General features: G+C 40.7%; 1 protein-coding gene across 1 annotated transcript; it reads left to right on the top strand.

Moving 5' to 3' along the window:
- Positions 1–734: 734 nt before the first annotated feature.
- LOC139432883 (zinc finger protein 79-like) lies at positions 735–19,352 on the top strand. Its single transcript, XM_071202593.1, has 2 exons — positions 735–1,231; positions 16,921–19,352. Exons 1-2 carry the CDS (start codon positions 982–984, stop codon positions 17,913–17,915), a joined length of 1,245 nt encoding a protein of 414 aa, XP_071058694.1. The 5' UTR covers positions 735–981; the 3' UTR covers positions 17,916–19,352.
- The last annotated feature ends 7,997 nt before the right edge of the window (positions 19,353–27,349 follow it).

Genomic DNA, 27,349 nt, shown 5'->3' on the forward strand with positions numbered 1-27,349 from the left:
ATCTGGCCAAGTATAGTTGTCTAATTTCTAGTCAGAATTTGTCGTTACACTTGATATAAGACCTAATAACTTAAGTCTTGTTTTTAGACAAGGCATCTTAAAGATTTCCTAAATGATGGCTTCCAACAATCTCAGACATGGACTGGATCATCCTGATGGTGTTAATTGTACTGCAGTGGAATGCTAGAAGTTGAATTGCAAATGGACAAAAAAGTTCAAAAAATATGTTGACAACCTGGGAGAGAAACCTGATGTACTTTGTATTCAGGAAACATGGCTGAAAGCACAACTGGATTTGATTGTAAAGGGATACACTGCAGTTAGAAGAGATAGGGACTCTGGCAGAGGGGGAGGAGTTGCAACATTCATATATACAGAGTGGTATAAGTTACAAAGTTATGCATGTAAGTACAGATCATGAAGCTAGTTATAACGGTATGGAATGATAGAGGACCTATAGATATAGTACATTATTATAATCCATGTGGGAAATTAAATCAAAGTATATTAGATGATGCTGGGGTTTCACTGCAAGACAAAGTAATATGGTGTGGGGATTTTAATTAACATAATTCGCTATGGGGAAGCAGTAGCACAGATGCAAATGGTACAGTAGTTATTTTTGTTTATTATTGTTCTGCATAGTCTCTTGTCCACACTCCAGTCCAGTTGGTGGCAGTAATGTACCTACAAGTTGATTTGCCAACTGCCAATACACACCAAAGAAGAAGAAGTGAAGTTCGCTGTTCTTTCTAACCTGGATCGAGGAGGCGTCTCGTCGCTACGGTTCTCTCTCTCTGTGTTCCCGATAAAGTGTGTGTGTGTGAGCTCCAGCTCTACTGATCCATCATCTGTGTGTCTGGATAAACCTCTGAATGGACTCAGTGCTCTTTTTTCTGGAGCGTTTACATCAGACTATAGGAGCTAGCTTAGCATGCTAGCTGGAAACACGTTAGCAACACTAGTCAGATTGAGAGTTTGATGGAGAGAGAAACGGTGTGTTTAACGGAGTTTGCAGGAAAAGGTGATATAGGAAACATGAGTAGAGTCCAAATGCTGCTGTCGTTGAAGAAACAGCGATTCACTGCTTCTGCTGAAGAGATATTTGCTCTGTTTGAAAAAACGATAGCAGAACTCGAGGAGGAGCTGTCTGTTTCCAAAGAGGAGAACGAGAGACTCCAGAAACTACTGGACGCTGTTTTACAGCCTCAGCTTCGGATACACAGAGCAGGTCTGTTCCCTTTACTCTTCATTAACACTTTAAACTCTTCAGTAACACTTTATTATCACATTAATAACACGTTAGCTCCTTTATCAGCACTTGCTGCAGGTAGTAGATCCTGAAGTAAAAGTTCAAACACCACACTGTGAAAATACTCCATTACAAGTTAAAGTACATTCATATCTTATTTAAGTAAAAGTATGTAAGTATTATTAGACAAATATATTGTATTATAATAATTATAATTTATTACGGAAGAGCAAACCTACCAAATTAAATATATTTATAAAAATGCATAAATTGAATAATATGCCATTTAATGTCCTGATTTAAATATTAACCATACATGTAGGCACTAGTTGATTACATGTGACATCAATTGATAATTTAGTTTTAATGTGCTTCTTTATTCACCTTTTCTTATAAATGTGTAAAAAGCAAATTAAACAATACTTTGGATAAATTCAAATTGCAGGAGAATAATTTGTTGTTAAATCAATGAATACATACTTTCAATGTAAAAACATCTCAAATGTTACTTGATAAAGAATAGGGGAACTAGTACAAAGGTCATTAAGTAATTACAACATTAATATAAATTAATGTAAAATCTCATCAATCAATTATTGCCCACATGTATTTATAATATATTCTGTATATACAGAATATATATTTTGAGAGATATACACTAGTATTAGACGCAGTCAAAAGTTTGGACACATCTTCTCATTTGAAGTTTTTTATTTATTTAAATTGTTTCCAAGACATCAAAACTATAAAATAATACATATGGAATTATCTAGTAAACAAAAAAGTGTTGTTAAATCCAGAATATGATTTATATTGTGCTGGCTACTGCAGAATGCTGTGGCAAGGCAAGTGTATTTATATAGCACATGTCAACATGAATTGCTTTATAAAAAATGAAAGGCATTAAGAAAAATATTATGAAATGAAATTTAAAAACACTAATTTAAAAGCAAAGATACATGAATAAAAGTTACAGTGCAGTGTGAGATACACACATCTGAAATGTTTAGGTCTGACTCAATCATTGCTAACTTTTTAGCAGAAATAGTTTTCTATGACCTCCCTTTCTTTCTCCTTTCTTGTTTAACTTGTCCTTTAGTTATTTCAAGTGTTTCATGCTAATCAAACCCCCCCTTGGAAAATTATAATCTGACTTTATGGTACCTTTTTAGTTTTCGTCAAAACTATTCCTCTTTTTTATAAATGCACATTAGTTAAGTTTAAGTTGTCTTTTCTAGGACTTTTTTGGTGTCCTCCGCGAACCAGGGTCTTGAAACCAAAACGGCACACGCAGTGGACTTTAACCACAATAATGACTTTAACTACCTACGTGGGGACATTAACCCCAATACACATATGGGACTTTAACCCTAAAAATAATAAGCCTGAATATATCAATTAAAACCAGCATCAAAATGGCATTTAAAAACAGTCATTCAAAAGCCAAGATATTAAAATAAACATTAAAAGAAACAGTATGGATACAAGTTACAGTGCAGTTTAAGATGTGAATAGTTCAATTAAAAGCAGCGGCAAAAAGAAAAGTCTTTAGCCTGGATTTAAAAGTAGTCATAGTTGCAGCGGACCTGCAGGTTTCAGGGAGTTTGTTCCAGATATTTGGAGCATAATAACTGAACGCTGCTTTACCATGTTTAGTTCTGACTCTGGGGACAGAAAGCTGACCAGTCCCTGAAGACCTGAGAGATCTGGATGGTTCATAATTTAGCAGGAGGTCAGAAATGTACTTTGGGCCTAAACCATTCAGTGCTTTATAAACCAGCAGCAGTATTTTGAAATCTATTCTTTGACACACAGGAAGCCAGGGTAAAGACTTCAGAGCAGGAGTGATGTGATCCACTTTCTTAGTGTCAGTGAGGACTCGAGCAGCGGCGTTCTGAATCAGCTGCAGCTTCCTAATAGATTTTTTAGTGAGACCTGTGAAGACACCATTGCAGTAGTCCAGTCTACTGAAGATAAAGGCATGGACACGTTTCTCCAAATCCTGCTGTGACATTAGTCTTTTTATCCTAGATATATTCTTTAGGTGATAGTAGCCTGATTTAGTAACTATTTCAATGTGACTGTTGAAACTCAGGTCAGAGTCCATGACTACACCTAGATTTCTGGCTTTATCTATTGTTTTGAACATTGCAGACTGAAGCTCAGCGCTAACTTTTATATGTTCTACCTTGGCTCCTAAAACCATTACCTCAGTTTTATCTTCGTTTAATTGGAGAAAGTTCTGACACATCCAGTCATTGATTTGTTCAATGCACTTACTCAGTGTTTGAATTGGAGCATAGTCTCCTGGTGAAATGGTTATGTAAATGTGTGTGTCATCTGCATAGCTATGGCAACTTATTTTGTTGTTTTTCATTATCTGAGCCAGTGGTAGCATGTAGATGTTAAAGAGAAGAGGTCCCAAGATAGAGCCTTGAGGTACCCCACATGTCATATTTGTCAACTCAGATGTGTATGTACCGATAGAAACAAAGTTGTTTCTGTCCTTTAAAGAGCCTGTGACACGGTTTTCCCCCATCATCCAAACCCATCAATTTGAGTACATATTGTCCCCTTGAAAACCGTTACTGAAATGATTTTGGATATTTGTACTTTGATAACCATTAATCTGCCTTCAATGTTGACAATTTTCTGGATCTTCTCGCGGATTCTTCAAGTCCCGCCAAATGATGGGTGACGTCATTGCGGGCACAGCGCTCCAGCTGCACCGTCCAGGATCCCAGCTTCTGCATGTAAACCTTTATATATATACAGTCAGATGTAAACGCACAATGGTGCACACAGCAGCAAGCTCAGACAGCGATGACAGGTTAATGTTGAACGTGTCTGAGAGCTCATATGAGGCTGAAGGATCGGTTTATGTTGTATCTGTTAGAAGTTTAGGAATGAGGTGCGTCAATATGGGCGATCATATGGTCATGTAGCCAGTGGTGGAATGGGACTAAAAATCATCCCGGGACTCTCGACCGGCCCACTTCGGTACCGCTAGTAAATTGTCAACGGGGGGAGCGGGGGATGTAAAATACAAATATAATGTATAATGTCTGTGTCTTTGACATTAGCGCTGCTAGCCACCTGTGCCCTGTACTACGAAGCCAGTTCAACAGACCCTGGATATGTTTGAGTAACAAACAAACTAACAACAAACTAACAAACGAGATCTCGCTAAGCGGTCCTACGACGCTGGTTATCAACTCGGTAAATCAAGCCAGGGTTTCTCTCTCCAGCTGAGAGCGCGTTCACGTCTAAGACACGAGTGGATCTGACTTTAATTACATTTGTCTCGAGTGTTTCGTCAACATAATGTGTTAAATAATACTTCTGCATCCAGTCTGTGACACTGTGAGTGTTGCACGGCCAGATGAGGCTGGAGAAGCTGACTCAGATAAGGAAATATATGATATATTATGATATTATATGATCGATGATCTGATTGATGATGTAATATGAATGATAAGTGCGACACGTCGGCGTCTTCTCTGCATACGGCAGTTTAAACTGTATTTTCTTTATCCTGTAATATGACTTGAGAGATTTAAACTCCGCACACTGAGTTGATCTCTTTTCTATAGATGCCGGAGGCGGGCAGCGTCAGGTAAAAGAAGTTATTTAGCCTTCTCAAACCTGAGCCTCACGCGCCGCCTATGGGGTATGTGCTAGTTACTTATCCGACCGGCCCACTTCGGTACCGGCCCCTCGGGATTCGTCGAGATGGCCAGTCCGCCACTGCACCCAGCCCACGTAAACTGTCAACGGGGGGAGCCTCGCTGCGGGGAAACGGTGGACCTAGTGTCCCGATCGGAGTGGGAATAATAATAATAATCCGTGCATTTTATCCATTAATTTCCCCAACATTGTGGTAAAAAACCACACGTTTAATCCACGTTGGTGTACTACAACTACAAAAAGCATCGGTTTGTTTTCTCATCATGCAGTAAATGCAGACCGGCTCAAACAAACGATTTTTAATCATCATCCTCACTCATCATTTAATGTATCATATGTTCGCCGAATTGACATGAAAGCACTAATAAATGTAGTTTCATCCACTTGAGTTTATAACCACAAAAATAATCGATTTGTTTTTACATCACATCCGACGGGAGGAAATTCAGCAGCTCTCACTCCCGATTTTTAATCCTAATGTAATCATCATCTTCACCACGATCATTATGTTTATGTCGCCGAATTGACATGAAAGCACTGACACATATGAATATACTGTAGTCAACTTCATTAAAACGTTATTAACGTGTCTAAACTCAGTAATTCACCATTTCTACGCATGACACAACACACTTTGTCCGTGTTTGGCTCTCGAAGCGTTCCCGCATTGACGTCACTTCCGGCTTCCCCCAAAACTTCAAAATGAGTGAAGGAATTTCCCCGCGATGTTCGAAATTATTGATATTTAACGAAACGGTATCGCTTTTTCTTTTTTAAACTGACGGTTCGAGATTACTAGTAGCCCAATATTTCATTGCACAACAGTTGTTGGGATGGTGTCACAGGCTCTTTAAGTAGGATTCAAACCAATTTAGAACTGTTTTCCGAAAGTCCCACCCAGTTTTCCAGTCGGTCTAGTAATATGTTGAGGTCAACAGTGTCAAACGCAGCACTGAGATATAATAATACTAACACTGAAGTTCTGCCACTGTCAGTGTTTAAGTGGATGTCATTGAAGAACTTTACAAGAGCAGTCTCAGTGCTGTGGTTTGGACGAAAGCCTGACTGGAACACATCGAAACAGTTATTTAAATGCAATAAATTACTCAACTGTTGGAAAACAACTTTTTCAATGATCTTACCTAGAAATGGCAGGTTTGATATGGGCCTGTAATTGTTCATTACTGAAGCATCTAGATTATTCTTTTTTAAGAGCGGTTTAATGACTGCAGTTTTCAGGGCCTGTGGAAAAACACCTGAGTGAAGAGATTTGTTTACTATATGAAGTAGATCTGAGGCCATGCAAGGCAAAACATCTTTGAAAAATCCTGTTGGAATAATATCAAGGCAGCAGGAGGATAATTTCAGAAGTTGAATAATGTCCTCTAGGTTTTTATAATTAATCTGATGGAATTGTATCCTGATGTCTGAATTGACTTTAAGTGGACATAGGGACAACACATTTGCTGTACCTGATACAGAGGCACTAACTGATTGATTTTGACTGACTGATTTTCTGAATTTTGTCAGTGAAGAAGGAGGCAAATGTATTTCACGCCCTGGTGGATAGAAATTCAGAGGCTACTGACACTGGGGGGTTTGTTAGTCTGTCGACAGTAGCACATAAGGCACGTGCGTTGTTTTTGGTAATGATGTCAGAGAATTCCAAATTATAAAAGCCAAGTCTCTCTTTATAGATTTCAAAATGAAACTGGAGATTTGTTTTTCCCCACCTACGTTCAGCTTTTCTACACTCTCTTTTTTCTGTTTTCACGTTCATGGCCTTTCTCCATGGAGATATTTTCTTTCCAGACACTTCCTTTACCTTAGTTGGAGCAATGGCATCTCTAACAATGTTTGAATTAAAGGGCCCATGTCATGCTTTTCCGGTTATTACCCGTCCCCTTGTGTATTGTGAAGGTGTTTATGCATGTAAACGGTCTGCAGAGTCAAAAACCCTCAAAGTACACCCTGTAGAGAGTAAAAATCTAACACAGTCTATGCTGCCCCAAAACGCCTTGTTGGAGATTTCTCATGTTCCATTGTTTACTTCCTGGGTACTGTGACGTGTGAATACCCAGAGGCCACAGCCTCTGCCAGCATTTCACGAAAAACAAAGCTTCACAAACCTTTCAGCGATTCATGCCGGATATGTACAGCGTAGGGCACTGAAGAACGATGCTGTTCCTACTTTGTTTGGACCAGCGGGAGATTTGGGTACCCAACCTGTAACAGGGTTCCCGCGGGGTCTTAAAAAGTCTTACATTTGATAATCTGAATTTAAGGCCTTAAAAAGGTCTTAAATATGACTAAAAAAATAAGTAAGGTCTTAAATATGATTTAGAAGGTCTTAAAAATGATCGGATTTGAAATGTACTTCTGTGTTGCAATCACGTCTAAATGTGTTATGTGGGAAATGTCCGGCCTGCAAAGTAACCAGTACGGTAAGAGCCTTTCAGTTCCCCCCAACAATTTGTATTGAAATAAATCAACATGGAACCAGTAATCACTAACTTTGTTTCCTCCGGCCCCTTATTGGACAACACCCAGCTAGTAACGTAGCAACCAAGCTTCAGCTAGTGGCAGTCAGAAACTCATGTATCTTCAAATCTACTTACAAATAAATATGGGGAAGTGTAAGTTCAACCGTATTTTGGTTGGAAAACATCAAATGTAGTGCTTGGTTGAAACCAGTGGAGGGAACGTGTTTGAAGCCCGCTGCACCTTTTGCAAAATAAATTAGCGTATTCATTGACTTTGAAAACATCCATTTATTGAACTTTAAAACAAATAATAATTTGAACAGTATGTTTTTAACTTTGTTAAAACAAATTAGACTAAAATTAATTAGATCAAATATGTTCTATCTAGTGGACTGTCAAAACCTAGCCAAGCAAAATAATCGTTTTTTTCGATTATGTTGTTTTCGTAATTGTGGCAGGCCAAAATCCTAATTAAGATTAAAATACACACACACACACACACATTTTTTGTCTAACACGCTAACACAGCGTGTTGCTGTTATGTTCAGTCATTGTTCTTATGTTGAATATGAATACATTTACTTTTTAAGTAATTATGGGATGTATTTCTTCTTTCATAGCAATTTTCCTTCATACTTTCTTGCCGTGAAATAGGTCTTAAATTCTATTCAAAGTGGTCTTAAAAAGTCTTAAATTTGAGTTGGCAAAACCTGCAGGAACCCTGTGTAAGTATTCATTGTTGTTTGTGTATTTATGATGTTTAAAACAAACAAGGTATCTACCACGACTGTTTAAATGGGTAAACTTTTTTCGGGCTGCTAAGCTGGGATCGCGGAGAAATGCTCTCCGCAGACCCATGCTCACAGCGTTATAAGCCTTTTTCTTACTCAATATCAAGCCACACTTATTGTTTTTACTTCGGCTGTGAGTGTTTGTGTGTGCTCCGGATGAGTTTTGCTTGTTCTCGCTGTATCGCCGACCCGGAAGCCTGTCCGCTCCTCGCAGCAGATCGGAGCAACGAGCCTCGCAACGTCCTGACCAATCAGAGCACACTGGGCTCACAGGGAGGGGAGGGGGGCAGGAGCTCCAACTAGCCATTTAGGACAGAGTGAATACCGGTGAAAATACATACTTTACAGAGATGCTGTATGAGAAACCAATGTGAGTTTAGAAAATTGCACAGTATAAATCTATTTTAGTATACCTCAACATTGGAATTATGATCAGTAGAAATGGCCATGACATGGGACCTTTTAAAATGATCTACTGGATAGGATGAGATTGAGCATCAGCTAGTTACAAATAAAAGACGAGCCACAGGACCAGCCGGTCAGTGGGCAAAAAAACAAGTAGCACTTTAATTCATTAATTTGATCCAACAAATTTAAAAGGGCAAATATTAACCATATTTGCTGTTTATATTGCTTGTAATTGAGATGAAGTAAACATCTGTTTAGTATGTTAACATAACATAGTTTGATTGTGTTGAATTGAAACCCAAAAAGTCCACCAGACCCACGAACACTGGCTGAGTAACACAAATATGAACACCACACAAGGGTTAAATATTGCTTTGTGGTTACCGCTTTTTGAACATTTTTGTGAACAGAAATAGAGCTCTCAAAGAAAACCCAGGAATGATCAGAGAGTGCAACATCCGTCACCACAACTTTAGAGATATTCAGACCGTATGAGATAATTAAGTCCAGAGTGTCCCCCTTATTGTGCGTGGGCTCCGTCACAAGCTGAGTCAGTCCATAGTTATCAAGAACAAAAAACAGTTATTTAGCCCCTGAGATTTAATGGATATTAAAATCACCAACAATGACTAGACGGTCAAAGTCAATACACACTATAGACAGCAGTTCAGTAAAGTCATCAAAAAAGCTTGCACAGTATTTGGGGGTTCTACAGATATTTAGGAACAGAGCTCGAGAGGAGCATTTCAGCTGAAGGGCCACATATTAAAAATAAGCAAAGTTCCCATAAGATGTCTTCCTGCATTGAAGGGAATCATTGAACAGAATAGCAACTCCACCCCCTTTCTTATGCATTCTTTCCTGACTCATAAAACTAAAGTTGGAAGGGGTTGATTCGATAAGAACAGCTGCACTGTTATTTTTGTTCAATCCAAGTTTCTGTTAAAAAACTAAAATCGAGATTGTGCTCAGTGAACAAATGTAATCATTGATTAAAAATGTTTTTCCTGCCAGAGACCTGACATTTAATAAAGCTAATTTACGTTCGTTAAATACACTATCAGTCAGATTTTTTGTGACAAGCTGTGGCTGACATGGAATCACTGCTAAATTTGATAAACTCACACAAACGTTTGAGCGCTTCCTGCTTCTAAGCTGATTCACCGCTCTCAATCTATTACCTATCAACACAGCTATCGGCAAAGCTACAGGCAGGCAGGGCCCCGGCTTGTCCTGGAAAGAGATGAGAGTGCCATTCGCCCTTGAGCCTGGATCCAGCACATATCAGTTAGAGTTTGCTGCGTTTTGTACACACACATTCTTATCAGGCTTCGGAGACCACAGAGGCTGCCTTGAAGGGGGTGGTTGACGTAGGCACGGTGATGAAGATGGGGGAGATGGTGGGCTTCTCTGCTTGGATTATTGCGCTGGGCGTCGTTGAGGGGCCGGGGTAAAGGACATGCTGCAAACCCTGTGTATCGCCTTCATGCGGTCATTGAACTCCAGGAAGGACTTGGTGCCAACCCTCTGTATCTATTTCATGTGGTCATCAAACTCCAGGAGGGAGGGTGAACGGAGAGTAGAGAGAGCTAGGGGGTGAAGGAAGAGTATCCGCAAAGGTGATAGGGGGGGTGAAGGGCGGTGGAGACTCCTCCATTTGTCTCATAGGTTTCCCATAATCAAGACATTCAAACAGGCGGGTGCAGTGATACTTCTTCAAGGTTTTCTGTGCAATGTGTTGTCTTTCTCTTGTTTTGATTCCTCTTGTTGCTTGTCCTTTGCAGAGGGAACAGATTGATGACGTAGGCAGTTGAATATGTTAGAGATAAACAATTTCACTCCTGACTTGTTCAGGCAAACTCCATCTGCCTTAAAAATATGTCTGCAGTCCCAGAAAAAGTTAAAATTGTCAATAAAATGGACAGAATGGTCAGTAAAGACAGTTGAAAGCCACGTGTGCAGTGCAAACAATCTGCTGAATCTCTCCACTCATCTTCTGACTGGCAGTAGAGGGCCACTAATGAACACCTCCGCATTTAGAGAGGTGACAGAGTCCAACAAACAGTTAAAGTCTTTTTTCAGCACTTCATTCATTCCAATATGCAGTACCACATTTTTCACAGTCGGAAGTTCAGCACCAATAGGCAAGGTCTTCTCAGCCAAGTCAGAGACCATTTCCTTGTGAAAATTAAGTACTTTGGTTTTGTTCTTACTACACAGACTTCTTACATCTCTAACAGCAGAGTCACCCACAATCAGAGTTTCAGGCCCAGTCGTTAGCTTTCCCTCTAGCCTTTTACTTTTGGAGTAGCAATTGGTCCTTACCCTGCTGTGTGAAGAGGACAGGTTATCCCAGTCTTCAGAAGGAGATCTCCGGTTCTGGGTCAGTGGAGCGTATCTGTTCTGGATTGGCACACTTTGTGGTTTAGGAGGATTGTTTGTAGTTCTCCCTTTAGCAGCTATCCACGGCTGTTACCTAGTATGAATAGGGGTTGAAGAGGCGATATTCCTGGGTGATAACAATGCAGGCCAGCCGGTCGCATCACAGATTTCACAGCGCTCGGTTCTGCCTGTTATTCGTCCTCCCAAATCCCATGGAAATGATTTACTCTTTGCACACAGAGTTACAGGGAGGACTACCACTTGTAAATGTATTACCCGGTACTTAGCCCTCCTGTTCCTTGGAATCCTTGTAGCTGCTAACTAGCAGTGAGTTAGCATGCCTCTCCATTCTTTTGCAACACTGGTAAAGTGGTGTCATTCCCACGACATAGTCCATTCACTTCCACGTTAACTTCCAACCGTTGCATTTTCATTTCCAACACGGCCATCTTCTTTAGAAGTTTGTGGAAGTCATCTGTAGAGAACGGAGGCATTTTGCTGATAAGTGATAACTAGCTTAAGCTAAATAGCATGCAGTACCAGGCTTTAGCTGTTGCTAGGACACGCTACTATAAGACTGAGGTCGTCGTAAAAATATTTAAATATGGCTGTTACCCTCCGTCTATTTACGAAAGATTACTGTCCCAGTGATAAGTTAATGTCCAGGAGCCACTGCTTGAAGTAAGGAAGCATCTTTGGTAGCCATGCTGGTTAAGGGTGCATTGAATTCTTTATAAATCACCAACAGTGAGACCAGCAAAGACCCCCACCCTCACACCTCCTCCTCCTTGCTTCACGGTGGGAGCCACTCATGCAGAAACCATTCGCTCACCTTCTCTGCGTCTCACAAAGACACAGAGGTCCAAAAAATCTCTGGACCCATCAGACCAAAGTACAGATTTCCGCTGTCTAATGTCCAATCCTTGTGTTTCTTGGCCCAAACAATTATCTTCTTCTTGTTGTTCATCCTCAGTCGTGGATCTTTGCAACGATTGGACCATTCAGGCCTGATTCACGAAGTCTCCTCTGAACAGTGCATATTAAGATTGTCTGCTCCTTGAGCTCTGTGATCATTTATGTGGGCTCTAATCTGAGGTGCTTTAATTAGCGCTTTCTGATAATGGTAACTCTGATCTATGTATACTCTGCAGCAGAGGTAACTCTTGCACTTCCTTTCCCGGGGGGGATGAGCCAGTCTTATCATAGCGTTCAATGGTTTTTGCGACTGCACATACATTCACAGTTCTTGACATTTTCCGGATCGACTGGCCTTCATTTCTTAACATGATGATGGATGGTCGTTTCTCTTTGAGTTGAGTCGTTCTTGCCATAATAGGGATTACAACAGCAGTCACATAGGGCTCTCCACTGTGCACTAACCCTACCTCTGCACAACACAACTGATGGTCTCAAACACATTAAGAAGGCAAGTCATTCCACAAATGGACTCTTGACAAGGCTCACGTGTTAATTTGATTTATTTTTATTTATTTTACATTTATATAACCAGGATAGGTCTCATTGAGATTAAACATCTCTTTTTCAAGAGAGTCCTGGCCCAAGAATGGTAACAGCACAGTTTTACAGTTACAGACAATTAAAAAAACACACAATCACAACACAGTCATACACCAAGTTTAGCCAAAGCATTTACAGACACAGCGGCCTGCTTCAAGGTCAGTTAAAGTCGCTTTGAGTGTGTTTTAATGAGACCAGCTCTCTGAGTTTCAGCTCAGTTTGAAGCAGGTTCCAAGCTTGAGGGGCAGCGTAACTGAAAGCCTTCTTCCCCAGTTCAGTACGGACCTTTGGTTCAGTTAAAAGGAAAAAGTTCTTGGAGCGAAGCCGATAAGATCCTGTGCATTTTCTGTTTATGTACATCCTTAGATAAGGGGGAAGAGCACCAAGAATAGCCTATAAGGATGTGCCAATGTTTCAGTCTACGCGTGGTCAGGGAAGACCATCCAACACGAGTGTATAGATTTCAGTGGTGCGTCAAGGTTTTGAGATTTGTGATGAATCTCAGTGCACCATGGTAGACGGTGTCCAGCGAGTGAAGGCACTGAGAAGATGCATTCATATAAACCACATATCCATAATCCAGCACAGACCGAAAGGATGCAGACACTAGTCTCTTTTTGGCATCATAGGAAAAACAAGACTTGTTTCTAAAGAAAAAACCTAATTTTATTCTAAATTTTTTCACAAATTCCACAATGTTTAAAAGAAAGCGAATTATCAATTATAATTCCAAGATACTCATACTGCAACACAGATTCAATCTCCGTCCCCTGCAAGGTGGTGATAGGAGGAAGGTTCAAGACCTTGGATTTTGCTTTCGAGAACATCATTAGCTTTGTCTTGGCAGTATTTAAAGTTTAAAATCACACATGTTGGATTGTACAATGTTAACATTATTCTGGAGCTGACAAATAGCCTGCTTCGGGATGGACGCAGAACAATAAATAACTGTATCATCAGCATAAAAATGCAAATTTGCATTCAAAACATTGTTATTAAGACTGTTAATGTAAATAATAAATAACAATGGTCCTAAAACAGATCCCTGTGGCACACCCTTGGATACCTGAAGAGATGTTGAAGTTAAGCCTTCTGCCCACACACTGTGATCTGCATGATAGATAGTTCTCGAATCAACAGACAGCCTTACCTGAAAGACCAATACTAACAAGTCTGTGTAACAGTAAGGCATGATCCACTGTATCAAAAGCCTTTGACAAGTCAATCAAAATTGCTGCGCAATGCTCTCTATTGTCTAAGAAATAAATAAGATAATTTACTACTTTTTAAGGCAGCTGTTGTAGTGCTGTGTTTTTTCCTAAAACCAGATTGAAACTCAGATAAAATATTATTTGTTGATAAAATCTCCTTCAGTTGGAAATTCACCAGAGATTCCAGTACTTTATTTAAAACACATAATTTGGGGATGGGTCTGTAGTTGTTTAGGAGAGTGGGGTCACCCCCTTTTAACAGTGGGAGAACAAAAGCAGATTTCCAAATAAGGCGAATTTCGTTTGACTCCAAGGACAGATTAAAAAGATAAGCCAAGGGCAAAGCTATAAAATCAGCTGCTAACTTTAAAAAGTACGGCTCCAGGTTGTCAGGACTTGCTGATTTTCTTGGTTCCAAACTTTTCAGGGCTTTATGCACCTCTGAGACTGTTACTGGAATAAAATTAAACGGTTCACCCTCCCAGATACCACCATCGGAGCGATCAGTGGCTCCTTGTGCTATGTTCTGCGAGGTAAACAGCGAACCAGAAGCAATACAAATGTTCATTAAAACAACCAAGCATTTCTGCCTTATCAGAGATTTAAACGGAGTCCTCCTTCACAATGCAATGTGGAAGCTCTATAACATTTTTGTTTGCAGCTAGTGATTTAATTGTATTCCAGAATGTAAGGGGATTATTTAGGATGTCTGAAGTTTCAGTTAGGAGATGGTCCGTTTTGGCTTTTCTGATTTTAACGGTAAATGCATTTCGCAGCTGCCTGAAGAGCAGCCAATGTGACCCAAGACCTGTACTCCTGGCTTTTGACCATGCCATATTGCGCTTGTGTAGTAAATCAGAAAGATCTGATGTGAACCATGCCATCAACTATTTTAATAAAACCATCATAAAATAATGTCCAGGCAGTTTCAACATCTGCAATGAGATTGATTTTGTCCCAATCAAATAGAAACAGGTCGTGGAAAAAACCCTGCTCTACAAAATGTTTCATATCACGCTTTATGATGATAAAGGGTTTTGTCTTAGGGACTTTTGTATTCCGTACCGTGGCAATGACACAGTGGTCACTGATGTCATTTGCAAATACAGAAGCAGGGGTGTATTTATGAGAAGCATTTGTAAGGATTAGATCAATTAAGGAGGATTTTTCAGGAGATTTCAGATTGGGTCTACTGGGACTGCCAACAATCTGAAAGAGATTTAAGGAATTGCAGTATGTTTTAACATCATCAGATGCTGGTAGCAGCCAGTTCCAGTTAAGGTCACCCACAATGACAATTTCATTATAGTTAAGACTGGACAAAAGCTGCATTTAAAGATGGTAAAGCGTCGCTGACAGCTGAAGGTGGTCTGTAGCAACCGACAACAGTAATATGGAGCGCTTTTGATACTTCCAAGTCAAGAGCCAAAAGTTCAAATTGTTTTGTCTGTGATTTAGAGAGAATAATGTTTACATGAAACTTTGATTTAACATAGACTGCAACAACTCCACCCTTTTTAGGTCGATCAGTCCTATACACATTAGAGCCGTCAATGCAAATATCCTTGCTTGAAATTGATTTTCAGAAGTTTCAGATATCACTATTATATCAGCATCGGTTGAATGTGCCCAAATACGAATCATATCCATTTTAGCAATCAAACTAAATGGATGAGACCAAGACCAGACCTTGATTTAAAATCTGCTGGGGTATTCAAATTAACACAATAATCTGGTCCAGGGTTAGGTTGCACATTTCCAACAATAAGAGTACAATTAGACACCTATAGACAGGCCTAGGTGGACTTTTTGACGGCTCTCTCTTAGTGTTTAAACCTAACAGAAAATCATGAACATGACTTGAAGAAATAATAAAGTTGTCTTGGAGAGCCATGAGGCTAATCAGACGGGCCAAGTCCACAGATCCGCGCTTGACGGATGCGGGAGAGAGGATCAGAGGGAGGGGGCTCAACATTGTGCCCAGCGGACTGCAAGAGGAGCACGTTCCCCATCCTGGTAAAACCGGGGTTGGGAGAAATGGACGGGATATTTCGGTCCCGTGGGGACTTCCCCCAGTGCTGCTCCAAATTAAAAGGGATAGGACAGCCAAAAGCAGTCACATAATTAAAATCCCGCAAAACGTGGAGAACCCGACCAAAACAGCAGACTCTTGAGCTCCACGCCATAAGACAAATTAGTCAAGAACGAAATCAGGGTCAATCCCATGTAAACCCGTTCCGGGAATTTTCAACCACCCGATCAGCTGGGGACTATGCATGTCATGATGTCACATGTAAACAGGAAGCCCGACCCGATACATCACTGGTTTAAAAGTTTAAAAAACTGGATCAGTAGGGATCTTAACACAGTCAAGTAATTGAAAACCATTCCAGGTGTCTACCTCATGAAGCTGACTGAGAGAAGCCAAGAGTGAGCAAAGCTGTCATCAAGGCAAAAGGGGTCTACTTTGAAGAATCTAAAGTAAAAATCATATTCTGTGTTTTCTTTTATACTTTTGATATCTTCAGTATTAATCTACAAAGTAGAAACAAATTAAAATAAACGAAAACCATTGAATGAGAAGGTGTGTCGAAACTTTTGACTGGTACTGTATATAAAAACACACATATTTTAATATTTAGCAGGTTCCCTCATCTATAATAATTTATACAAGAGCAACTTTGAAGATGTACAGCAGTAAAATGCAACATACAAAATAATCAGGAAACATCATAAATTAAACACTGACAGGGAACATTTTACAGCACCATCATTACTATTACATAAGAAGGTGCTGTAAAATGTTCTGATGATACTTGCATACTTTTACTTAAATAAGGTTTGAATGCAGGATTTTAATTTGTAACAGGGTATTTGCATTCTATACTGTAGGCGTAGTGTATCTGTGAACAATCCCAAATACAATTCATTGTTTACATTGCAGCTAGTGCTGCGCCAGAAGAAAAAAACCTTTTTCTTTTTTAACTGGAAGTGGAAAGGGGTTGGGCTACATAAAGTGGATTGAGCCAACACAAACATTAGACTGGGACTAAGAAAGATAATATGAAAGTATAAAAACAAAGGCATTAATTAGGGCTGCAAAATGTCTCTCATTGTAATGGTGATTAGATTTTTAAATGCTAACACTTAACAGTTGTTTCTTACTGTGTGTTTCCTGTTACCTGCAGACGTCCAGCTGCTGGTGGTGGTTAAAGAAGAGGTTCTCCCTGACCAGCAGGAGTGGAGCACCAGTCTAGACCAGGTGGACCCAGAGCCCCCCCAACACATTAAACAGGAACAAGAGGAACTCGGGATCAGTCAGGAGGGAGAGCAGCTTCAGGAGCTGGAGGAGGCTGATATCACAGAGTCCACTTTCACTCCTGACCCTGTGAAGAGTGAAGATGATAAAGAGAAACCTCAGTCCTCACAGCCTCATCAAAGACAAACTGAACACATCGAAACAGAAGCTGATGGAGTTGACTGTCGAGGACCAGAACCAGCCAGGAACTCAGATCCAGAGAGCAGTTTACAACCAAAGACTGATAACGACACTGGGGACTCTTCTGAACCTGACACTGGGGACTCTTCTGAACCTGACACTGGTGACTCTTCTGAACCTGACACTGGAGACTCTTCTGAACCTGACACTGAAGACAGTGCTGATTGGAAGGAGACCAGAGAACCTGCGTCAGGCACAAACTCACTGAAAAATAGACAAGAATATGTCAGTGATTCAAGCCGTAGTGCTGTAAAGAAACAATTTGGCTGCTCTGTGTGTACGAAATCTTTTACATATAGAAAAAATGTTCAGCGACACATGAGAATCCACACAGGAGAGAAACCATTCAACTGCTCAGTCTGTAAGAAAGCTTTTTCACAGAATATACATTTAAAGGAACACATGAGAGGCCACACAGGAGAGAAACCACACAACTGCTCAGTCTGTGAGAACGCTTTTTCAAGGAGTGGAAGTTTAAAGGCACACATGAGAATCCACACAGGAGAGAAACCACACAGCTGCTCAGTCTGTAAGAAAGCTTTTTCACGGAGTGGAAGTTTAAAGGCACACATGAGAGGCCACACAGGAGAGAAACCACACAACTGCTCAGTTTGTGAGAAAGCATTTTCACGGGGTGGAAGTTTAAAGACACACATGAGAATCCACACAGGAGAGGAAATATAGAGCTGCAATGTTTGTGACAAAATAGTTAAATGGCGTAGTGATTTCAAAAGACACAAGTGTGTTGGTCATCAGTCCTCACAGCTTAATGAATAAGTCTTAAGACAGTTCACACATGAGAAAAAACAGTCTTGACTGGATTAACATTGTTGCACAACATTCATATAAACAGGGCTGCAGATAACTGGTGCACATGCGCACCCCACGCCAAAAAAGAGCACCGGATCATTTGAAAAAAGGCGCATTTGCGCACCAACATTGAGAGAGAGGGGGAGAGAGAGAGAAAAGAGAGAGAGAAGAGAGATATTTGCGAGTTGCATAAGAACTGGAAAGATAGCAGGTTTTCCCACACATAGACTTTACTTGGGCGGGCTGCCCAGGTATATTAACGGCCGCCAAAGTATAATTTGCGAGCTATTTAGGTTTAATTAACCCAGTAACCCTGCTGCGTGCTCACTAGCGCACCTCCCCCCCTGTTCATAAAGTCAAGTACCCCTCAAAAGGTCCGGTTTATTTCATTTTAAGGATGCGCACCAAGCAACATCTCCAGGTGCTCCTTTGAGAACCAGGGCGAAAAAGTTATGTGCACCCCTGCATACAAGACTTAAATGAACTCCATCTTTATCAACATAAGTGGACAATATGTTTAATGTTTTTGTTAGTCTGATTTTCTGATTTATACGTTAACCACTGACTGTTGATGAACCATTTTATTTTGGATTGAGGGCTCCAAGTTTCCATATAGAGATATAGGATGATTTGATGTTTTATTCTTCATTTCTAAATGTTTAGTATCATTGCTATCCTGTTAATGAGCCCTGTTTTACATACATTTCCCTGTTATCTGATTGTTTTTGCTTCTGTAACTGTAAAGGAATACATTTGCCTATTTTGTATCCTGATGACCTAATGCCGTGACATCTAATACGTTACTCCCTAAGCCTGATTTCACCCACCTGCAACCGATTCGCTAATAATCACAAATGTTCATTTATTTGACCCCTTGACTCGACTATTTCTTGTTTAATAATCGTTACATCTCCTCAGGACCAAGTTCCCGTGTCCTGCCTTTCACCTGCTGATCACCCACTGCTCATTTAAGGTGGACTGACCTTTTCAAGGAACCAGCTAGTCTCAGTTTCTTAGTGTCTTAATGCAAAAGTTTTGTAAAGTGATGCTAGACCAAAAAAGTGCTGTTGGGTTGTGTGCTCTCTGCAGGACGGGGTCTGTACTCAAAGATTGTTTATGAAATCAGAGTTTCACTCTGTTTTTGTTGTCCAAACGACGCCAACAGAGCGATACGTCTTCTTTTGGCATAAATGTTACAGTATCCAGTTCAACTGTCATCCACATATTAATGTTTCAAAACAGCAATGTGTAAGATATGGCTAGTAATTGACTATTTCAACAGAATGTGAAGAGGTTACAGTCTTGAGGCCATGTCCAATATGTTTATGTTGTGTTTGATTAAATCTACTGAAATGAGCATTCAATGACTAAATTATTCTTAATTACTGTCATTACATCATGGGTTTGCATTGCAATATTAGAACACATAAAACCCAACTTTATTTCTTCTAAGTTGCGGGTGTTCATTGTTTAGAAGTCCGGTGTGATTCATCCAAGCTTCCACTTTGTGCGCCGATAATGCTGAAAGTATCTGTTGTATGCTTTACTTGCTCCAGTAACACAAGTGTAATTCACTGGACAGAGACAACAGATAGTGGATGGATCCAGAGGAGAACCAGAAGATAGTCCCTATAGATGCTTCAGTAATGAACAATTACAGGCCCATATCAAACCTGCCATTTCTAGGTAAAATCATTGAAAAAGTTGTTTTTCAACAGTTGAGTAATTTCTTGCATTTAAATAACTGTATGGATGTGTTCCAAACCTCAGCACTGAGACTGCTCTTGTAAAGGTCTTCAATGACGTCCACTTAAACGCTGTCATGGCCTGGCTCTTAGCCATAACGAACGTGTGGAAAAGACAAGTATATATATATGAAAAAGGTATTTATTTGATAACACAATGTGGTCGAAGCCAAACAAAAAGGCAAAGCAAAAGAATAGGAGACGTAGCTGCTCTCTGAGGTCCGGTCCTCTGCGGGGAGAGCGATTGCGGGTCTCACTCAGGCCTTTTAACCCTCTGGTACCGGCAGCCAGGTGTCCTCACTCAAAGCTGATAGACCACAAGGAGAACATTAAAGGAACACACACACACACCACAAGAGATAGCATGGCAGGGGTCGTCACCCCCCCTTAAAGTCGGTGTCCCCAGGACCTCAAAACAAAAGACATAAGGCACCCCACTTCAAAGAAAACCCACATATGCAACATACAACCGTCCCTCATACTGCCAACCGCGCCTCCAACACCCAGCCAGACCTTTAGCAACACAGCTATGCTACCTGAGAAGCACATTTTAAAAAGATGGGCAAACGATTGACCAAAACAGTATGTAACATTTGTGACAATCATACCACCAACCATAAATCTGGAAAAAAAATAAGTTAAGCGCATTTTTCCTCGGGGCAAACAGTTAACAGATGGTACATGTTTCCTCAGTTGTAGCAGTTAGTCTCAATGGCTTTACTGCAATGCACTGCAATGTGGCCAATGTCGCCACAACTGTAACATTTCACCTTAATTACAACGTTTCTGGATGTGACCAAGCCCACTGCAGGAGTAGCACTTCCGGTCGATGGCATGCCCACAGTCACGAGCCATGTGTCCTTTGTCTCCACACCTATAGCAGAACATTTCCTTGCCTCGTCCTCGACCCCTGCTGCCGACCACCATCAACGCCGCCGCCGCCACGACCACCATCAACGCCGCCGCCACGACCACTTTCAACGCCGCCGCCGCCACGACCATTTTGACTACTGGAGCAATGCTTGGTCTTCTAATATCTAAACAACATAGTTCTGGCCCTAGCACGCGTGACCACGCAGGAGGACGTGACCTCTGGCACCACTGTAGAGCCCTCCCCAAACCCAGACTCAATCAGGTCACCAGTCACTAAAAGTGCAGGGAGAACATCAGTCCAGACTCTGCTACCTGCCAAACCGTTGCCCAGAATGAAATGTATCCCCTCGATTGCAAAGCTGGACGTACACCAACAGCTACTTCACCCTTAACAAGGTCACAGTCAATATACATCTTATGAACAGCAATAGGAAGAACTTTTAAGCCCATCCCCCAACTCAGAATTGTGTCACCTGTGTCACTTTCATCTGACAAAGGCAAAACAGAGTCAACAATATAGGAGTCAAAAGCCCCTGTGTCCCGCAAGATTTTGATTGGAACTTTGACCTTACTACCTACCAATGACACCAAGCCGTCTCGTATAAATGGAGCATAAGATGCCAAAACCTCAGATCCACATAAGTGGGATGTAAGCACATCGGCAACACAGCAGCTTTTCACAGGTGCAGCCAACGCAACAAGCCCAACAAAATATCTTCCTCCCTCAGATTTTGCTCTAAGCGCAGGACATTCTGCCTTCCAATGGCCTTTTTCACGACAGTAGTGACAATTATCATTATTATCCATGTTGTCCACCTCAGATTTGACCAAACCCAATTTCCTTGGACACATCCCAAACGAACCAATATCAACAGCCTTTCTACTTCCTTCAAAAACAGTTAGGGCCCCAGAGCGCCCTCTGAACCTGCTCTTATGAAGCAACACAAACTCATCACCTGCCACAGCAGCTTCAGCCGCAGAAGTGACCTTTCGTTCCGTGACCTTTCGTTCCGTGACATATGTTGCAAGTCGATCAGGAAGTACAATTTCTGAACTGCTCCAAAATTATCAGGTCGCACAAATCGTCAAAAGAAACGATATCAAGAGCAGTTAACCAACGCTTAAAATGAACAGACAAATCCCTCGCCATCTCCACATACAGTGGGGCAAAAAAGTATTTAGTCAGCCACCAATTGTGCAAGTTCTCCCACTTAAAAAGATGAGAGAGGCCTGTAATTGCCATCCTAGGTACACGTCAACTATGAGAGACAGAATGGGGGGAAATAATCCAGGAAATCACCTTGTAGGATTTTTAATGAATTAATTGGTAAATTCCTCAGTAAAATAAGTATTTGGTCACCTACAAACAAACAAGATTTCTGGCTCTCACAGACCTGTAACTTCTTCTTTAAGAGCCTCCTCTGTCCTCCACTTGTTAACTGTATTAATGGCACTTGTTTGAACTCGTTATCAGTATAAAAGACACCTGTCCACAACCTCAAACAGTCACACTCCAAACTCCACTATGGCCAAGACCAAAGAGCTATCAAAGGACACCAGAAACAAAATTGTAGACCTGCACCAGGCTGGGAAGACTAAATCTGCAATAGGTAACCAGCTTGGTGTGAAGAAATCAACTGTGGGAGCAATTATTAGAAAATGGAAGACATACAAGACCACTGATAATCTCCCTCGATCTGGGGCTCCACGCAAGATCTCACCCCACGGGGTCAAAATTATCACAAGAACGGTGAGCAAAGATCCCAGAACCACACGGGGGGACCGAGTCCATGACCTGCAGAGAGCTGGGACCAAAGTAACAAAGGCTACCATCAGTAACACACTACGCCGCCAGGGACTCAAATCCTGCAGTGCCAGACGTGTCCCCCTGCTTAAGCCAGTACATGTCCAGGCCCGTCTGAAGTTTGCTAGAGAGCATTTAGATGATCCAGAAGAGGATTGGGAGAAGGTCATCTGTTCAGATGAAACCAAAATAGAACGTTTTGGTAAAAACTCAACTAGACGTGTTTGGAGGAGAAATAATGCTGAGTTGCATCCAAAGAACACCATGCCTACTGTGAAACATGGGGGTGGAAACATCATGCTTTGAGGCTGTTTTTCTGCAAAGGGACCAGGACGACTGATCCGTGTAAAGGAAAGAATGAATGGGGCCATGTATCGTGAGATTTTGAGTGACAACCTCCTTCCATCAGCAAGGGCATTGAAGATGAAACGTGGCTGGGTCTTCCAGCATGACAATGATACCAAACACACCGCCCGGGCAACGAAGGAGTGGCTTCGTAAGAAGCATTTCAAGGTCCTGGAGTGGCCTAGTCAGTCTCCAGATCTCAACCCCATAGAAAATCTTTGGAGGGAGTTGAAAGTCCGTGTTGACCAGCGACAGCCCCAAAACATCACTGCTCTAGAGGAGATCTGCATGGAGGAATGGGCCAAAATACCAGCAACAGTGAAAACCTTGTGAAGACTTACAGAAAACGTTTGACCTCTGTCATTGCCAACAAAGGGTATATAACAAAGTATTGAGATGAACATTTGTTATTGACCAAATACTTATTTTCCACCATAATTTGCAAATAAATTATTTTCAAATCAGACAATGTGATTTTCTGGATTTATTTCAACAACATTTCTTTCTGCTGCTCAAACGAAAGTGCACTAGCCTGAAAAAGAGGTTTTAACAAAACCTCCTCTTTCTCTGCACAAAATACTCCCGTCCCACTTAATGTTGACACTATAGAGTCTTTTATGTTCTCTTTCATCCTCTTATCACTGACAATAGACACCGAGAAATACTCAGCAATCAAGAGCAACTGCTCTTTTGAAAAAGTGCAAAGAGACTCCTGAGAAGGAGCCTTAATGCCTCCACGTCAGCCATATTGTACTAACACGACCCCTCACCGGAACACAACACCGAACCTTTAAGCCGAGAGAAGGAACATTTTTTTTTAAAAATGGACCGACACCACAGCGTACGTACAAAGTGGAACAATACTAACTTTTTTGATTGGAGTTTCCCCACTAACTGTTACCATCCCACTGACTAATCTCATCCCCAGTCTTCATGCAGTTACTTGTGGTGGGTATTTATGCACTGGAGACCGCTGGCCCAGCAAAGCGACTAGCAGGCTAGCAACACTACTGAGACCACGGCCATGCGCTCACATTGCTCTTTGTGTCCGTAATACAATAAAGGGGACATGATCAAATAGGAATATAATGATCTTGTAAATAACGTTAACTAAAGGGAACAATCTATTTGACACAGCTGAAGCTACTAACTAATTTAATAAAAATCACAGTTGTATTACACACAATGCACTGTTTTTTGAGAACAAAAATTCGTAACTAATGCACCATAATACATTCTGACGAAAAATAAAAATTATTATGAATACAAATAAAATAAAAGCAACAGCAACATCACAGTGGAAATACATCAACACTAAACTGAATCCAGCAGATGATGCATTTCGGGGATTGGCTGCAGAATCGTTCTTGAAATGTGAGACTTGGATAAATGGTCCATTGTTTCTGAAAAAACCTGAGGAAAAATGGCCTGAGTTTCCGGACGCACTTAAACTGGTCAATGACAGTTATCCTGATGATCCAAAGGCGAAGAAGGACAAATTCAATGTGAACCTAACCATTGCAACTGACCTAAATGCCACAAGCAAGCTAGTGCATCACTACTCTGATTGGAGGAACTGAAAAGAGCAGTTGCATGGTTCCTTCAAGTAAAACATCTCTTGCTGCTTTTAAGTAAAGACTCAATGAGAGGTCTCACACTCTCAGGATAACTTGGAAAAGGCTGAAGCAGCAGTGTTGTGTTTCTGTCAAAAACAGTTGAAAAGGGGAAAACCTATCAAAGGAAGTAGTACACTGTATAAATTGGATCTAGTGTACGAAAATGAACTGGTAGAGGCTGGAGGAAAGCTAAATAAAATGGCAATGCCTGAGGAAGCAAAGCACCCAACCATTCTTGGAAAACACCACCATGTCTCTAAAACCATACTTCGAGATATTCATCAACAAGTTGGTCATAGTGGAAGGAATCATATGTTATCCAGGTTAAGACAACAATACTGGATACCATGTGCCAATGCATTAGCCAGAAAAATAATATCTGAATGTACCGTGTGCAGACGCATGCATGGAAATGCAGGAGAACAAAAAATGTCAGATTTGCCAAAAGACAGAATTACACCAGACCTACCACCATTCACATATGTTGGAGTGGATTACTTTGGCCCACTGGCAGTGAAAAGAGGACGAAGCATTGTGAAACGATATGTAGTTATCTTTACCTGTCTAACAACCAGAGCGGTGCACTTGGAAGTAGCTCATTCGTTTTATACAGATTCATGCATTAATGCCTGCAGACGTTTCATCAGCAGAAGAGGACAAGTATTGGAGATGAGGTCGGACAATGGGACTAATTGCATTGCCACTGAAAGAGAGCTGAAGGAATCAATAAAAGAGTGGAATCTGAGCAAAATAGAACAAGCCCTCCAGCAAATGGACCTTCAATCCTCCTTACGGAGCACATCATGGCGGAGTATGGGAAAGACTAATCCGGCTTGTAAAGAAAATTCTGCTATCCATCACAAAACAACAAACACTTGATGACGAAAGCCTTTCAACAGTTCTGTGTGAAGATGAAGGAATTCTCAACAGCCGACCAATAACTACAGTGTCAAATGATCCAAATGACTTGGAACCTCTCACACCAAACCATTTGCTGCAGCTCAAGGTCAAACCTTCGTTGCCCCCAGGCTTATTCCATCAGCAAGATACATACACAAGACGCCGCTGGCGACAAGTGCAGTACATAGCAAATTTGTTTTGGACCAGATGGATCGAAGAATATCTACCACTTTTGCAAGAAAGACAGCAATGGAATCACATTAAAAGGAACTTCATACCTGGAGACATCGTAATAATTATGGATTCAAATGCACCTCGTGGATCCTGGTTAATGGCAAGAGTTATGGGGACGCGTCCTGAATCTGGAGGATTGATTCGGAGTGTTCTTCTTAAGATAAAAACCAACACGCTGGAAAGACCAATAAGCAAAATATGCCTACTGGTGCCTGCCTTAGAATAAGGAGATAACTGAAGATGGACAATTAAGACACCCTGTCTATCTCAAATAGAATATGAAGACTGACTTTGTCTGGCTCTTTTTGAATTTTTGTTTATTGTTATTAAAGATGCCCATAACAATAGGGGCTGGTATATTAGAGCCAGCATTTTGATTTTATTAGAAAGGCCATCTAATTGTCAACACACTAAAAAGGACTACAATTCCCACAGCGCCTGGGCTAAAGCCACAGTGATGGGCAACCTGTTGAGAGACGCCTTCGAGGAACAGTTTTTAACCCTACACGTACACACAAATCGTAGAAGTACCCTTTAAGTTACGAAGTTATATAAGCATTATTAAGAAAGAAAGAATACCTAAGTTGTTTGTTATTTTATTTGAGTTTTGCCTATTTCTTTTGAATATTGTAAAGGCCTATTTTTCTTTGTTGCATGTGCAAAAGTTTGTTATTTTATTTTGAGAAAACACATCGAAACATCATCTAAACCATCGGAGGCAAAGCAACACTTCAAACTGTGAGTAATGTAAAGGAAAGAAACGAGTTAGAACTGTCTGTTTAAGGCGTCTAGTGGCTTGATGGAAAGACAAGGAAGGAAGCCACGACATTGAGTATTGCTCAGATTAATTATTATTATTATTACATAGAGTATTGCTCAGATTAGTTATTATTACATAGAGTATTGATCACATTAGTTATTATTACATAGAATATTGATCAGAGTAGTTATTATTTAAACTTTACTCGTCGTATTTTATATTTGATTATTTTGACAGTTTTCCTAAAATGTTGGAATTTGCTCAAATATCTTTATCTCCATGATATTGTTCTCCTCCTCTCTCAGCAGAAATCTCTTACAGAAACCAAAGCGTCCACATTCATTCCTCTCTATATTCTGGAGCTTTCTACACACACACACACACCGTTCAAACACTCATTTATCAACAATGTATTGCATAAAATGTCCAAAAAAACCATCTTTGAATTCAAACATACAGTAGCATATACACAAATTATAAAGAAGTCCAACTATAAATAAATCAACAAAAACTAAAGTGTGACTCCCAACCTGAACATGATTTCTGGTATATTAACTTTAATAAATAACAATGTAATAAATATGAAACATACAGGTCAATATCACCTTGCTATTGGTAGCTGAACTGTCAACACCCCAAAACATAATCTTAGATAAGTGTTATTGTTACGTTCCCTACTGGGCTATGGGAACCAAAGGGAAGTAACAAAATATAAAATGACCGGGCAAGAGAAAAAGGAGAGGAAACGGATCTCTGAAGCCACAAGATGGTCTTTTAACCGACAAAATAAAAAGGGCTCACCAGCCAACTTGCAAAGCAAACAAAAATAAACTAGAACACAAATATACACTGGAGCACATCTCCTGATAATTAACAGAACACAGGTTTCACACAGAGACAGAGTAATTAGTGATGTTACGTATTGCGCCGAGGCTTCGGAGCGTGTGTCGAGTAATCCCCGAAGCTTTTTGTGAAGCATGTATCGAGGCTTGTATCGTTTTGGGCCAGTGACGTCATCAATGACAAACGAA

Source organism: Pseudochaenichthys georgianus, unplaced genomic scaffold (genome assembly GCF_902827115.2).
Source record: "Pseudochaenichthys georgianus unplaced genomic scaffold, fPseGeo1.2 scaffold_596_arrow_ctg1, whole genome shotgun sequence".
In the NCBI taxonomy this organism is placed as follows: Eukaryota; Metazoa; Chordata; class Actinopteri; order Perciformes; family Channichthyidae; genus Pseudochaenichthys; species Pseudochaenichthys georgianus.